The sequence below is a fragment of the Chenopodium quinoa genome, unplaced genomic scaffold, assembly GCF_001683475.1.
Source record: "Chenopodium quinoa cultivar QQ74 unplaced genomic scaffold, ASM168347v1, whole genome shotgun sequence".
Taxonomy (NCBI): Eukaryota; Viridiplantae; Streptophyta; class Magnoliopsida; order Caryophyllales; family Amaranthaceae; genus Chenopodium; species Chenopodium quinoa.
Genome location: NW_018743510.1, coordinates 1,657,363 through 1,671,684, shown reverse-complemented (window position 1 = coordinate 1,671,684; position 14,322 = coordinate 1,657,363). Strand labels below are relative to the sequence as shown.

General features: G+C 31.2%; 1 protein-coding gene across 1 annotated transcript; it reads right to left on the bottom strand.

Moving 5' to 3' along the window:
• Window positions 1-1,056: 1,056 nt before the first annotated feature.
• Window positions 1,057-8,007, bottom strand: LOC110739691 (probable WRKY transcription factor 75). Its single transcript, XM_021920151.1, has 2 exons — window positions 7,218-8,007; window positions 1,057-1,528 (listed from the first exon to the last, which is right to left on the bottom strand). Exons 1-2 carry the CDS (start codon window positions 7,622-7,624, stop codon window positions 1,351-1,353), a joined length of 585 nt encoding a protein of 194 aa, XP_021775843.1. The 5' UTR covers window positions 7,625-8,007; the 3' UTR covers window positions 1,057-1,350.
• Between the last annotated feature and the right edge of the window lie 6,315 nt (window positions 8,008-14,322).

The following is a 14,322-nucleotide window of genomic DNA, read 5'->3' as shown; positions in this document are numbered from 1 at the left end:
ACAATATTATCATCTCCTAAAATATATCCCATTATTATATCTATAAAGTCGTCTAACATTGATAATTATTCAACTTTTTGACCTTGTGTATATGAATGTGGCATAGAATAGTAGTATACATTATTTTTCATTTCATGATATTTATTGTCACATTCAAACCAAGCACAGCTTGGTCTAGTGGAAATGTTTGTATCTCACAACCATGAGGTTGTGGGATCAAACCCCACTAGAGGCACTTTGGGGTGGAAATTCCCTTACCCATCCCCCTCCCCCACTTTCAAAATACCTAGCCCGCTAATCCAGGTTGAGAGGACCTGTGAGAGGTTCGGCCCGATAGGGGCATTCTCCTTACCAACCAAAAAAAAAAAAAAAAAAAAACAAGAAATGTCACATACAAGTGTTAAATTTTGTCTATGGTTGTTTGAAACCATCACAATCAAAATTGTAAGTGTAGAATAGAAATTAATCAAGATTTAAAAAAAAAAAAGAGAGAGAGAGAGAGAGATAGATAGAATACTAGAATAGTCATTTAGGTGGTTAGAACATCATGATTGAATATCCAATCCCTTTTTTTTTCTTTTTCTTTTTTTTTTACATGAATATCCAATTCTCAGTGTATTATACAATTGCACTGGTTCGTGTACATTTGCCTAAAAAAAAAAGTATATGTACATTGCTCAAAATAATAATTTATTGCATAAACGAAAATCTCGACCATAACCTCATTTAATTTGAATAGAATGATGAAGGCTAGGTATAAACTAGGGCAAAACTATTTGTGAAATCACATCAGATTCTTAGAAATGTGACTAGGTATAGTACCAAACAAATCGATCGAGCTGAAATGAACCATGTACATGCGTTTTGAATAAAGAAGAAAACAAGGGAAGGACTTTTCCTATATTGAATAACTTGTACATCGGATACAGAGTAACAAATAGAAGTAGTCCACACCACCAATAATCCAACAAAAATTGTTCATTACATGTGTACTAATCTTAAATAAATTTAAATGAGTATCATAAAAGTTTGATACTACTCTTTCATTCTTTTTCAAGTGACAAATTAATTAAAGGTGTATATAAAAAAACAAAGGCAGGTTTGACAATTATTGGTCAAACATAGTTATGAGTATTGAGTTTATAACTTTAACATAGTTATGAGTATTGAGTTTATAAATTAAAAAACTACAAAACCTATATACTCATTGAACAAAAATTAAGAAAACGAAAAAAAAAAAAAAAAAAAAAAACAGAAAGATAGACGAAGTATTATAAAGATCTTCCATTTTAAATATTTTTGGTCGATCTTGTGTGAATTTTGGTATAATTAATAATGGAAAAAGTATATCTAAGGAGGGACGTAAATCTGCATTTGCTTCAAAATATGTTCGAAATTATCAGTAGACCTCTCAACTGGATGTGTGTGTACTCCTTCATAAGTTGTTACAACGACTTCTTCATCTTTTGTTAGTCTTTGCACTTGCTTCTTTACGTTACACCCACCATGAGTACATCGGTAATAGCTTCTGTCATAACGATTAAATATGCATCAATTCTCAGATAATTAATCAACTCTTTTAAGGTAGGAAAATAGAACAACGACACTAAAACAATTCCTCTTACATATCAATTCCGTCTAACTCTATAAGTCAAAATCATTAGAAGCTTGGGAGAGGAAAAGTTAAGGGAGTTTTTACCCTAATGGTTAATTCTCATGACAATGAATTACTGATTAAAACTATTATGAGACCATTTACCATTAATCTCAAGCATAATCGATCCTAGATGAATAAGATGATGAATTTGTATTACACGAAGTGTGTATAATCTAGTCATTTTACGAACGTATCATTTGTACATCCGTTATACGACACACATGAAACATGTTAGCAAATGTGATGAGTTAAAAGATGTCTCTTGCTTAGGTGTGCATGCATCTCCTTAAATTGTGCCAACTATACATTTCATTAGCAAGCAAGGTATCCTCAATGTGTCAATTCGGACAAATGGGTCGTTTAGTGATGAGGTCGGGTCAGATCCATTTCAAATTTTATTCACGTTAAATTATTGCGTTCATATGATTTCAAATCTTAATCGGGTTTCTTACGAGTCAATTCAGTTCAGTTCGAGTTGATCGAATCAATTTTTGACACCTCTATACTTGACTGTAGTGTATGTTAAAATTTACGTTTTTGTTGACCTAATAATAATACTAGTAATAAAGACTTGAATTAGTAACTTTTGCAAGGTGCTTAGCTATCTCATAATTATTGGCTTCCCTACCCATCCAACCCTACCTCCTACAATGCACACGCTCCCTACATTCAATTTCAGGAAAAAGAGTACGGAGACTGCCTCCATATCAGTGGCGGACCCAATTAAGTGACATGGGGGGACAGCTGTCCCCCCATTTTAAAAAAAAAAAGTGAAAAAAAAAAGTGAAAAAAAACAAAAAAAAAAAAGCAAAACGCGACACTGCTACAGAATGAAGAACAACCAACAACACTCAGTCTTCACTCCTCCAATTCTCCATTGCATCCACTGAGATCGACCGTCGAGGCGTGCGTCGCTGCTCCACCAACCAGGCAACCACCGCCCTGCTGCATCGCTGCTCTCAGTTCCTCACCACTCACCAGTTCACCAAGTCACCACAGCACCACTTCGGTCTTCGGCAAATCGGCAGTTCGGCAACCTCTTCACTAGCTGCGTGCACCGGCACCGCCTGCGTGCAACCAGGCAACCACCGTCTGACCGTCGAGCCTCGGCCGTCTTCGCTTCATCAACATCAATGGTATGTCTTGCTATTTGCTAACCCTAATTCGAAATTCCCAATTTGAAATCTCCAATTGACAATTGTTAACCCTAATTTCCAGATTTTTGTTTAATTATTGTTAATTTTAATTGCAATCTTTGTTGAATTTTAATTTTAATTGCAATTTTAATCTTAGGTTTTACCGTTTTATTAGTATGCAATGATGTGAATTGTGGAAATTGATATATATTTTTCAATTTAATTAGGAAATGTCAAATGATTCACCTAATTCAAACAAATCCAAGGCTACTAGAAAACAACCCGATCTTCGACAATTCATGTTTAAAAGAAAGAAACTCCATGAAAATGAGTCCAATAACTCCCCTTCATTAAGCTCCCCTCAAAGTCAAGAAGATGATATGGAAATGGGTGGTTCAAGTACTTGTAATGTACCATTTGAAATTTTAATACTAAGTATTAACCAATTTGTGTGTTTGAGTTTTTTTTTGTTTTTATTTTTTGTTAAACTTTTTGTAAGTTAAGCATTTTGTTCCCCCGAATTGAAAATCTTGGATCCGCCACTGCTCCATATTGACTCTAATCACATGGCGCATGACGTTAGTTGTCCTGCGCACGCTATCTAATTGTTAGGGGTTAGGTGATTAGTGTGATACGGATACTCAATTATCAGAGATAGCCAGATAGGCAAGCTTTATTAGTTGTGACTCGTGAGAGAGAGGCATCGGCATGCTGCTACGTAATACCTAGGATCAGAGCATTTAGCATGGTGCTCCACACGCGGCTCCACTGGACCGCCCGTATTGTGAAGTTTACGGTCGTCACTAACATGTTAACTAGTGATGCACACACGTGGAAAAAATGCACGTAGTAAACATGCAAGGAGGAACGAACACAATGTAATTAACTTTTGGGCACATCGTGTGTATAGTAATTTTTCTACACAATTATCCATTTTAAGATAAATTTTAACTAAATTTTAGGGTAACTTTTAATCTCTTTTGGAGTAAGTACATGCTCCTTCCGTTTTTTTTTTCTTTGCTTTACTTGGAAATACACAAAGTTTTAGGAGAGTAATATAATATTGTGAGTGGGTGAATAAATTATTATAGTAAAAGTATGATGAGGACCATGAAAGAGAAAATATGTGAGAGAGGATATATATTTTTATTATTTAAATGAGGACCATCAAAGAGAGAGAAATGATAAAATAATTTGAGTGGGATTTAACGTAAAAGAGGAAAATGATAAAATAAAGTATAAAGTTAAAAAAATATAGAAGTGATGCATTTAAAAAAAACATCTATAACAGGAAAGTGATGCAAATAATAAAAAAAACGGATTGATTTTTATTTCAAATAAAAAATTTGTAATCATTTTTATTGTAACTTAAGATGTATAATACTTCATTATTTTTAAGAGATTGATTTTATAGACGGTTACGTTAGTTTATACAATTATCATTTTAAGATAAATTTTAACTAAATTTAGGGTAACGTTTAATCTCTTTTAGTGTAAGTATATAACTTGTAACCATTTTTATTGTAATTTAAGATGTATAATACTTTGTAATTTTTAAGAGATTGAATTTATAGACGGTAACCTTTATACATTTTTAATTGAATGATTTGAACAGGGTTAATTTCTTATAAAGTAAGTAATTTATCAATAAAAGATATTCCATATTTCATATGTAAGTTTAATTCAATATTAGGGCTTTGATTAATCACCTCTAATGTACAATAATTATTCTACAAATAATTTAATTTCGGTTGATGATTTAAATTTAATTTGTAAATTATAAAGGTTCTTGATTGGAGCTTCATATTGGGGAAATCTGTGACAAAAATTCGGAGGGAAATAATTATTTTTGACAGGTGCATGCTGATCGCACAAATTGTTCACACCAAATATATTTTCATTCAATATTGACACATAAAAAAAAAAAAAAAAAAAAAAAAAAAAAAAAAAAAAACTATAGTTTGTTTTTAATAAAGAGATAGGATATACGGTGCACCAAAATGGATTAAAATGGATTGCTACATAGACTATTGATTTTAGAATTTTTTGTTTCGATGATGCATGGATTATTCAAATGTGTACTTTTCCATTATTCCATACATTAGACAACTAAAAGCTAAGATCCACAGATTCTAGTAACTAAGCTGAAATAAGATTGAAATTAAATAAACACAGTTAAAAATTTCATCGGGCTTTCTAAGTTGTATCTAATTTCAAATTAGCTACTGTTATGGCAACTCCTTTATTCACCCGAATGTACATAGAGTTAGGTTTATTCAAAGGGTAGTTTTTTGGCTCACCTTGCAACCTGATATATATATATATATATATATATATATATATATATATATATATATATATATATATATATATATATATATATATATATATAAATCATTGTTATGACTATATAAATATTTTTTTTTTCATTGTTATGACTATATATAGTTATTATTTACTATTGTTTAAAATAATATATACTACGTAGTCATTGACATTATTAAGTTGACAAATTATTGACGATCATGCAAATGATTTTTTTTTTTTTTTTTTTTTTTTTTGGGTAAGATTAGAGCAATCTAATATTACTCCCATTTCTAAAAGCTTTTTGTATTGAATGGTAATTATCTCATAGAATAAAGTTAAAACAAAAATAACTTTTAGAGACGGAGGGGTACTATTCATGTAACACAATTTTTCATCTGAAATTATAAAAAAATTAACATATGGAAAGTTACATTACCCACAAGGCCACAAGTAACTATGCATTTCTGAAGATCACCTAAGATATGTTAGCATATGTAACAAAAAAAATTATCCAATTTACCTCCATCATCCCTTCTCCTAAGTAACCCCTTACACCCATTTATCTCAATTCACCCAATAACAATATAATATAATAGTAATGGTTATGAATGCAATATGATAAACAAATATAATAATGTTAATTGCTATCAAATTAAATCATTTTAAGGTTATACTTTGTATGTGCTAGGACAAGACCGGGATAATAATTAACCACGTTTAATTTAAAGCAAACTTAACAAAGTATGGTTCGGACCTAAATTGATAACAATTACTACGTTCTAACAGATTTAAATAAGACAAATATGTTTACAAATAAAAAGTACAATGAACACACTCTTATTAGTTAGTTCACATTCTACTGATTCTAGGTTGCAATATCACAATCATCAAATAGATTTAATAAGACAATAATCTAAATAAGTGTAAAGTGAAAAGAACACACTCATATTAGTTGGTTCAAATTCCATTATGCCATATCAAAGTCATTGGTTAACGACGACGAATATTGCTGATTATGCATATTATACCAATTACAAGTTCCTTGATTAGATAGCCCTCTTCATTTTCTTCTTGAAATGATATAATTAGAATCCATCATTTTCATGCAAAAGATAGCACGCATTCAAGAGGGTTAGCATGAGATACAAGACTTAATATAATTAATAACCAATTAGATTGATGCAAATAAAACAACTCCAATTATAGCTTAAAGTTGGTAAATTTTATTACCAAATTAACCGGCTAATAATTCTAGCTTTGTAGAAAATCATAAATAAGAAATTTCTTTGGGTCATCGAAGCTACAATTAGATAGAAAGATGATCGTAGAATCTTCATGAACCTCAGGTGTTTTTTTTGTCACAAAAGTGAAAAGTATGTGTAAATAAAATAAATTAAATTAAAATAAAAATTTCTCCCTTTTTTTACAAAATTATTAATCATTACAAATATTAAAACATTAAAAAATAATGAAAATAAAAATTTAAGTATCACTTTAAAGACTTTACTAATCAGCAACTGCCATTTTTCTTAATTCACATAGCGGATTTAAAATAATTTTAGTGATTACTCTATGTATATAAAATTTAAGTTCAAACTACCTAAGTAATGATTTATTAATTATACAAAAATAAGTTATATTCAATAAATACAAGTTTTAACCACTAAAGAATACGAGAAATTTTTTTTTTTTAGGACCAACATATTAGAATTCATTTGATAATGATAAGTTTGAAATAATTTAATTCCAGCAAAAATAATTTAATTTCACTAAATATCAAGTGAAGTGAAAATAGCGTAATTTAACTTAGATTGATTTTCAATCATTCACCAATGTATTATTCTCACACATAAACTTATTTACTTTTTAGCTTTAAATTGAATTTTAACGATTGGGGTCACGTTATTGATTAAACTTTTTATTTTTTTATTTTTAAATGGAGATTAAACTATCTTTTATTCAATGATTAAAATTGATTGATACTAATTTTAACAAATCACATATGTATTGTCCAAAAATAAAAAATAATAAAAAAAATAAATAAAATTCACATAGTTTATATTAAATTATAAAGAATTTATGATTGATTGATTATATAATGCAGTATATAAAATTACCTAGGAAATTTGTTGTTCTTGACAGCCTTTTGCCCATATTTTCTCCAACGATAACCATCGTCAAGTATATCAACCTGGCTCCTTGTATGAAAAGCATACCTATGCCTTCTCAATTTCATTTTCTCCTTGTTATCTTTCTTGTTCTCTTTGATTCCACCACTCGACGATCCGACATATTCATTAGGAGCTAATCTTTTTCCATGATCATGTTGAAAATTCATATCCATCTCCATCCCTAGCTCTGTCTTTGTATTCGTCGTCTTTATCCCAATAAGTCCATTCTTGTAAACATCAATCAAAGACGACGAAGAAGAAGAGATGGGTGTATGATGAGAAATTGGAATAATGTTTGTCAATGAGAAAGGGAAATTTTCCAAGGGTATTGATGAAAATGGAGTAGTAGTCATTGTAATAATGTTCTTTAACTTCTATGAAAGAGAGAGAGAGTGAGAGAGAATGAATGAGGGGAGAACAACGATACGTTTCTAAATGGAATTATGGATGAAGACTAGTACAAGGAATTGGAGGTAGTAGAAGTCAAGAAGTTTTGTCATTCATGCAGTCATAAAAGGTAGAATTTGTGGGAAAAGGATATGATAGGCGGCTAATGAAGCCCCGGCTGCATATTATTTGAGATCCGTAACGAATGTAACTTGTTTTAATCTTGTGTCATACCCGGTTTTATTATTGTTTAATTTAATATTTTATTTAATTACGTAGGATTAAATTTTTTTAACGTTCCATGTAGAATTATAAATGTTAGTTATAGCCAATTAAATAAGAGATTTGTTTATTCTTTTAGAATTAAATAATTCAAATGCCACATAAGCAAAATTGGCGAATGAGATTTTAAAGTTTTAATTAATTAAATATAAATTATTTTTTGAAATAAGCAATTTTATCTAAATAAATATATAAAAAATGAGAGAAAATTCATAAATTATTTTAAAATAAAAATATTAGATGATATACTACGCACAACGAATAAAATAACAATATCACATAAATACAAAAAATATTTATTTAAAAAAAAAAAAGGGTTTCATCTAGTTTTATTTGATTTTGGAAGTTCCACTCATTTACATTCTGTTCAATTTACCTTATTTTCGTTCTGCTTCGATGCAGAACTTTGACCAATAATATCTTTGATTATAAATAAGTACGGAGAATACAATAAATTCTGACATTTGAATATTAATAAATTATTTATTGAGAAGATTCAATAAGTACCACTAGTAGAAAAACTAAATGGCCACCGATTCAAAACCCCCTTAAGGCACGTTTTGAACTGGTGTTGATGTAGTTGGTGACAAACCAAATAATAAAGGCACCAGTTCAAAAACCAGTGCCCTTTACATTAGTTAAGGGCACTGATTTGGCCTGTGAACCGGTGCCCTTTATGCCTTATTTTTTTTTTTTTTGTTTTTTTCATCTAAATTGACCAACATACACTTGAATTTATACAATAATATACATAAAAACACATATGTTTTCATTAATAACTTGTAAATTTACACTTGAAAAAAAATTCCAATTGGAGTATCACAACAACAAGAATAGAAGCAGCAACAGCTCCAGCGGAGCAAAATGTGAAGCAGCAAGGGCAGCACTGTCGGACGCAGCAGAGAAGCATTATCGGCAACATGAGGAAAGCGGCAATCTATAAATATTACTAAAATAACAACCGCTGATATCATCACTTTTTTCAAATTGTACATGTGTCAGCTTCTCCTTCATTTTTTTCCCACCTAAACTTTTTTTCCCTTTCATATTTTTTTTTAAAAAAAAAAACCTAAATACTTATTGCAAAATAGTTTAATACAGTACATAAAACTTTTTAGTTTTCATTACTTTTTCTTTTAAAAACCTTTTAAAAATCTTAAGGAAAACAAACAAACAAATAAATATATATATATATATATATATATATATATATATATATATATATATATATATATATATATATATATATATATATAAAAAGGATCTTAAAATGAGAAGGAATCTTAGCCATTCACACAAAACAATCCAACGACTGGTAAAAAAAAAAAAAATTCCATTGTTTCATCTCCCTCGCCAAACACGTTTGTGCTTTTCTCTCTCTTCTTTTCACAAGCTTTCTGTCTCTAAAAATTATGAAGTCTCTGTTTTATTCATCAATTAATTGCAGTATAATCAATTGAAAATGATTATATATTACAACATATGATTGCACAATTTTAGTGAATTATGAAGACATTAAAGGTCCTAAGTGTATTAGATAGCTGCAAACATTTTCGTCGAGGTTATGCATGCTTAGTTTAGATCTAATTTGCAGGCACTACTCAAATCGTTGCACATAGTCGAAAAAATATGAACATGTCATTGCTAGACTAGTATATTTGTTAGCCTTTGGATTGCATTGGATTAAGAATGATATGGTATATATATGATACTATGGAAAAACAACTATTATGCACGAACCATGAAGAATTCGGTGTTTTTGGTGATTGAAGAATTGATGATGAAGCTTAAAGAGGTGGCTAAGGTTGGTGAGATGGTGAGCATCGAGGTTTGTTGCGATGTCATAGATTTAATGTACGAGAACGATGAGATTTTGCGGATGTTCGTGGAATAGCCGGTGTACCTTGCGGCGGCGATTGTGGCGGCGGTGTATGCGATGATGGTGCCGAAGCACCGGTGCGAGTTTCCGGTGGTTGGTTGGGTGAATTTTGTGAGTGGTTGTAGAGAAGAGGATGTAATGTGGGTTGTTAAACTCATTCTTCAACATGTTAACGACGAACGAAGAAGGTAAGTATCAATTGTACATAATTGATAATCGATTTTTGATTGAGGTTAAGCTAAGGATTACTGATTTATATGTCTTAACTTAATAACTTTGGTTTAAGCTGTGTTTTTCAATTTTACTTAGCAATATTTGAGTTTCAATTGAGTAATGAATATGCATTAGTTAGTCCTTTGTTGTTTTATTTAATATGGTTTAAGCTGGTTGGTTTTGTTAATTGGGTGTGGGAATGCGTGGGAGTTGGAGCTGGTGATGTGGTGAGGTGGCAAGCTGCTGGTTAATTGAAATGGTGGTGGCGCTGTGGGGGCGTGAAGTGGTGCTACGTGGGTAATTGAGAGGAGCAGGGGAGGTATATTGGTGTGAATGGTGGAACAGGGGATTAGCAGGGGAGGTGAGTTTCGTTGGTGGTGTTGTTTCTTTGTTTAAATTTCGTTATTGAATTTTGGTTCGCGTGTGATTGCTATGTTAGTCATATTCGGCAAAGATGATCAGCAGAGAAAAGACACTGCAAAAAATATATATTTGCAATACATGTTGACCAGTGACAATGGTAGATATAAGATCCTTGGGACATACTAGCTTGAGTCAATCCTTGTTGTTAGTGAAATTACTTGTCTCTGGATATGAGGTTTCTTAGGTTAACACCTCCATACTATGATACGGAATACTATAATATTTGCATATTAGAAATTCTTTTGGTGGAATGCTTGGCACATACTCCTTTCTAGAAGTTTTTACAAAACACAACATCTTCCTTTTAAAAGCCAAGTGGCATATATTATAAACTCTTAATTCTAGTTAATTGGGATTTAAAAATCAAACAGACAAGAATCGTTTCATCTAATAAAATATTTGACCAGATGGTGTTTATAGGATTTGCACACAGGTCGTCTTTTGCAACTTCAGTCTGAAGAAGATAAAATTATGAGCTTCAAAGAGAAATGATTGATTTTCCAAGGGAAAATACTGAATAAGTTCATATGTCATTAGAACTATAAATCTATTAATAAAGGACAAAAAGTGTTCATTGCAAGCTTATGCTGATTCTGAATTGCTTTCTCATTTTTCTTTCCATTTCACAAAATTCAAGAATATCATGATCAAAGACAGGATATGTAGATTGTATTTTGTATATTGTTTCCGTTTCTTTCTCACTCTTTTGTGTAGATTTAATTTACTGGTTGAGGTTGCACAGAAGGATGGAAAACTCTAGCTTAAGTGGGCAACTACCTGCAGGTGTGTTCAACCAATCCAATTTGCAAACTGTGTATGATTATCCCTCTCATTTTTTTAACCTTTTGCTTCTTTTTTTTACCTTACTTTGGTGATTTTGTCTCAGAAGCTAAATGTGAAATTAATCAATAAAGTGATTGTAATTTTACTAGTAAATTAATTCTATGTGTTTGAAAACAGGTTACTCAATGGCACTGTCAATATTGGGACCGGCTTCAGTAGTGAGCTTCGCCTTATAGATTTGCGAAATAATTTCATTGAAGAACTTAATTTAGGAGGATACAGTCACAGCATTCTGTAAGTACTATTGTATACATTGCTTTTGGTTTGTCTTAATCTTGAATTGATTCAGCTGTTTGTTGGTATCTATATAATCATTTTATTGCTGGAATAATTAAGAACCCATGTAATTTGTGGCAGACTTGATGACAACCTATTCTGTAAAAGTCAAGAAGCAATAGGAATCTGCAAGAATAGCAAACCATTGAAGGCTTCAAAGTATATACCTAAAGTGCATTGTGTTTCTCTATCTTGCTTTACAGATTTAACAGGATCTGATTATAGACGTCCTTATCTTGCTCGTCTGGTCTTTCTATCTTTTAACTTTTCTAATGTAGAAAATTTGGTTTACTATGACTTTTTGGATGGAGATCTGAAGACTACTATTGGTTCCTTTGTTACAAAAATATGCTTGGTTAGTTCAATGATAGAAACTGAATTTGATTATCTTGTGTTGGAAATAGCATTATTTCCTCCTTCTGGCGTTCATTTTGATCGAACAAATATATTAGATTCTTGCTCATTTTATCAAATTAATGCTCATTTGTGAGTGTGTTTGAATGTTTTAAATACGTTAGCCTACTAGCTCAAGGGTAGAGTATTGTGCAAATGCACAAAAGATGTAGGTTCAAATCCCACGTAGGTTCTTTTATGTAATGTGGAGACACAAGTTTGTATGAGAGTTAAATTGTAACAAAGTTTATATAGTTATAAATCATTTCAAACCATTTTTTTGCTCATATAACTTAGTACGAATTTGAACTTTTATTTTTTTTTTAATTAATTTTGTTTATAGAGATAACCTATGTAGGAATTGAACCTACATCCCCTATGCATTTGCATAGTACTCTTCCAATTGACCTAATAGGTTTATCATATGTTTTAAATCATTTTCTATGTTATAAATTTTTAATCAGCTCATTTGATAAATCAACAAAGAATTGTTTGCTCATTTGATAAAATGAACAAAGAATTGTTGCTCATTTGATAAATGAGCAAAGATTTGTTTGCTCATCTGATAAATGAGCAAAGAATTATGTGCTCATTTGATAAATGAGCAAAGAATTGTTTACTTATTTTGTATATGGACAATGAACTTTTGCTCATTTGACAAAATAAACAAAGAATTGTTGCTCATTTATCAAATGAGCAAAGAATTATTTGCTCATTTGATAAATGAACAAAGAATTGTTTGCTCATTTATCAAATAGTAATAACACCATTTTTTTACCACCCACTTGATGCTAGCCTCAGCTATCCTGCAATACACCACATGCCCAGCTGCCTAACGCACTCAACAACAGCTAGTGACACAACATCACACCCATCCTCCCTGGCCACAGATAGCCCACACCATTCACACAACGCCCAAGGCCACAACAAATAAGTCTTGCTGCTTCTACCAAACATAACCCCCCACACAACAACTCTTCACGGAGCCATTAAAATCAAAACCACACAACCAAATAATACTCAACACTTCCATCAACTCAGAAGTAAATGACATAAACTCAAAAGTAAATTACATAAGCAAAAATATATTGACATGGTTCAGATTTAGTGCCTATCTAGCTTCATCTGTTATAGCGTCTCTGATATCACCTTTCTTTTACAGCCAACCAACAAAAGACATAATACTTCGATTGCCATTCTAATTTAATGAGTAAAGAAATATTTGCTCATTTGTCAAGTGAGCAAGTAATTGATTGCTCATTTCACAAATGAGCAAATAAATACTTGTTGATTTAATGAATGATTAAAGAAATGTTTGCTCATTTGACAAATGAGCAACTAATTGTTTGCTCATTTGACAAATGAGCAACTAATTATTTGCTCTTTTGACAAATGAGCAACTAACTATTTGCTCATTTGCTAAATGAGTAAAAAATTGATTGCTCAATTCTCAAATGATCAAAAAATTGATTGCTCATTTCCCAAATGATCAAAGAAATGTTTGTTTATTTTATAAATGAGTAACTAATTATTTGCTTATTTGACAAATGAGCAAACTAATGGCTGCTCCTTTCACAAATGAGCAAAGAAATGCTTGTTGATTTAATGAATGATTAAAGAAATGTTTGCTCATTTGACAAATGAGCCTAATCATTTGCTCATTTGACAAATGAGCAATTAAGTTTTTGCTCATTTGTTAAATTAGCAACTAACTATTTGCTCATTTGCTAAATGAGCAAAAAATCGATTGCTCATTTTCCAAATGATCAAAGAAATGTTTGCTTATTTTACAAATGAGTAACTAATTATTTGCTTATTTGACAAATGAGTAAACTAATGGTTGCTCATTTTACCACCCACTTGATGCTAGCCTCAGCTACCCTGCAATACACCACATGCCCAACTGCCTAACGCACTTAACAAAAGCTAGTGACACAGCATTACACCCGTCCTCCCTGGCCACAAATAGCCCACACCATTCACACAACGCCCAAGGCCACAACAAATAATAAGCAAATGAGCAAGAATTATTTGCTCATTTGACAAAATGAGCAAAGAATAATTTGCTCATTTGAAAAATGAGCAAATAATTGCTTGCTTATTTGACATCATACACAAGCCAAATAAGATAAATATTATGCATCATCTCTTATAAGAAAATCTTGTAATACTTAAGGGCTAAATAATAAGACAAATATTGTGCACCAATTTATTCCTTGCTTTTGCTTATTTGTACAAACAACCAAGAATTAGTTTGATCATTTGACCAAAGCTCCTATCTTACAGTCACCACAACTCAACCATCACCTTACACCACAAGTCCACCCTCACCTTACCCAATCACATGCACAACAA

What these genes read in the sequence shown, in the direction of transcription:
- LOC110739691 (XM_021920151.1), bottom strand. Translation starts at nt 7,624, where the DNA reads ATGACTACTACTCCATTTTCATCAATACCCTTGGAAAATTTCCCTTTC. An exon ending in AAGAACAACAAATTTCCTAG is followed by an intron (nt 1,529 to 7,217) that starts GTAATTTTATAT and finishes TCGTTATGACAG; the next exon opens with AAGCTATTACCGATGTACTC.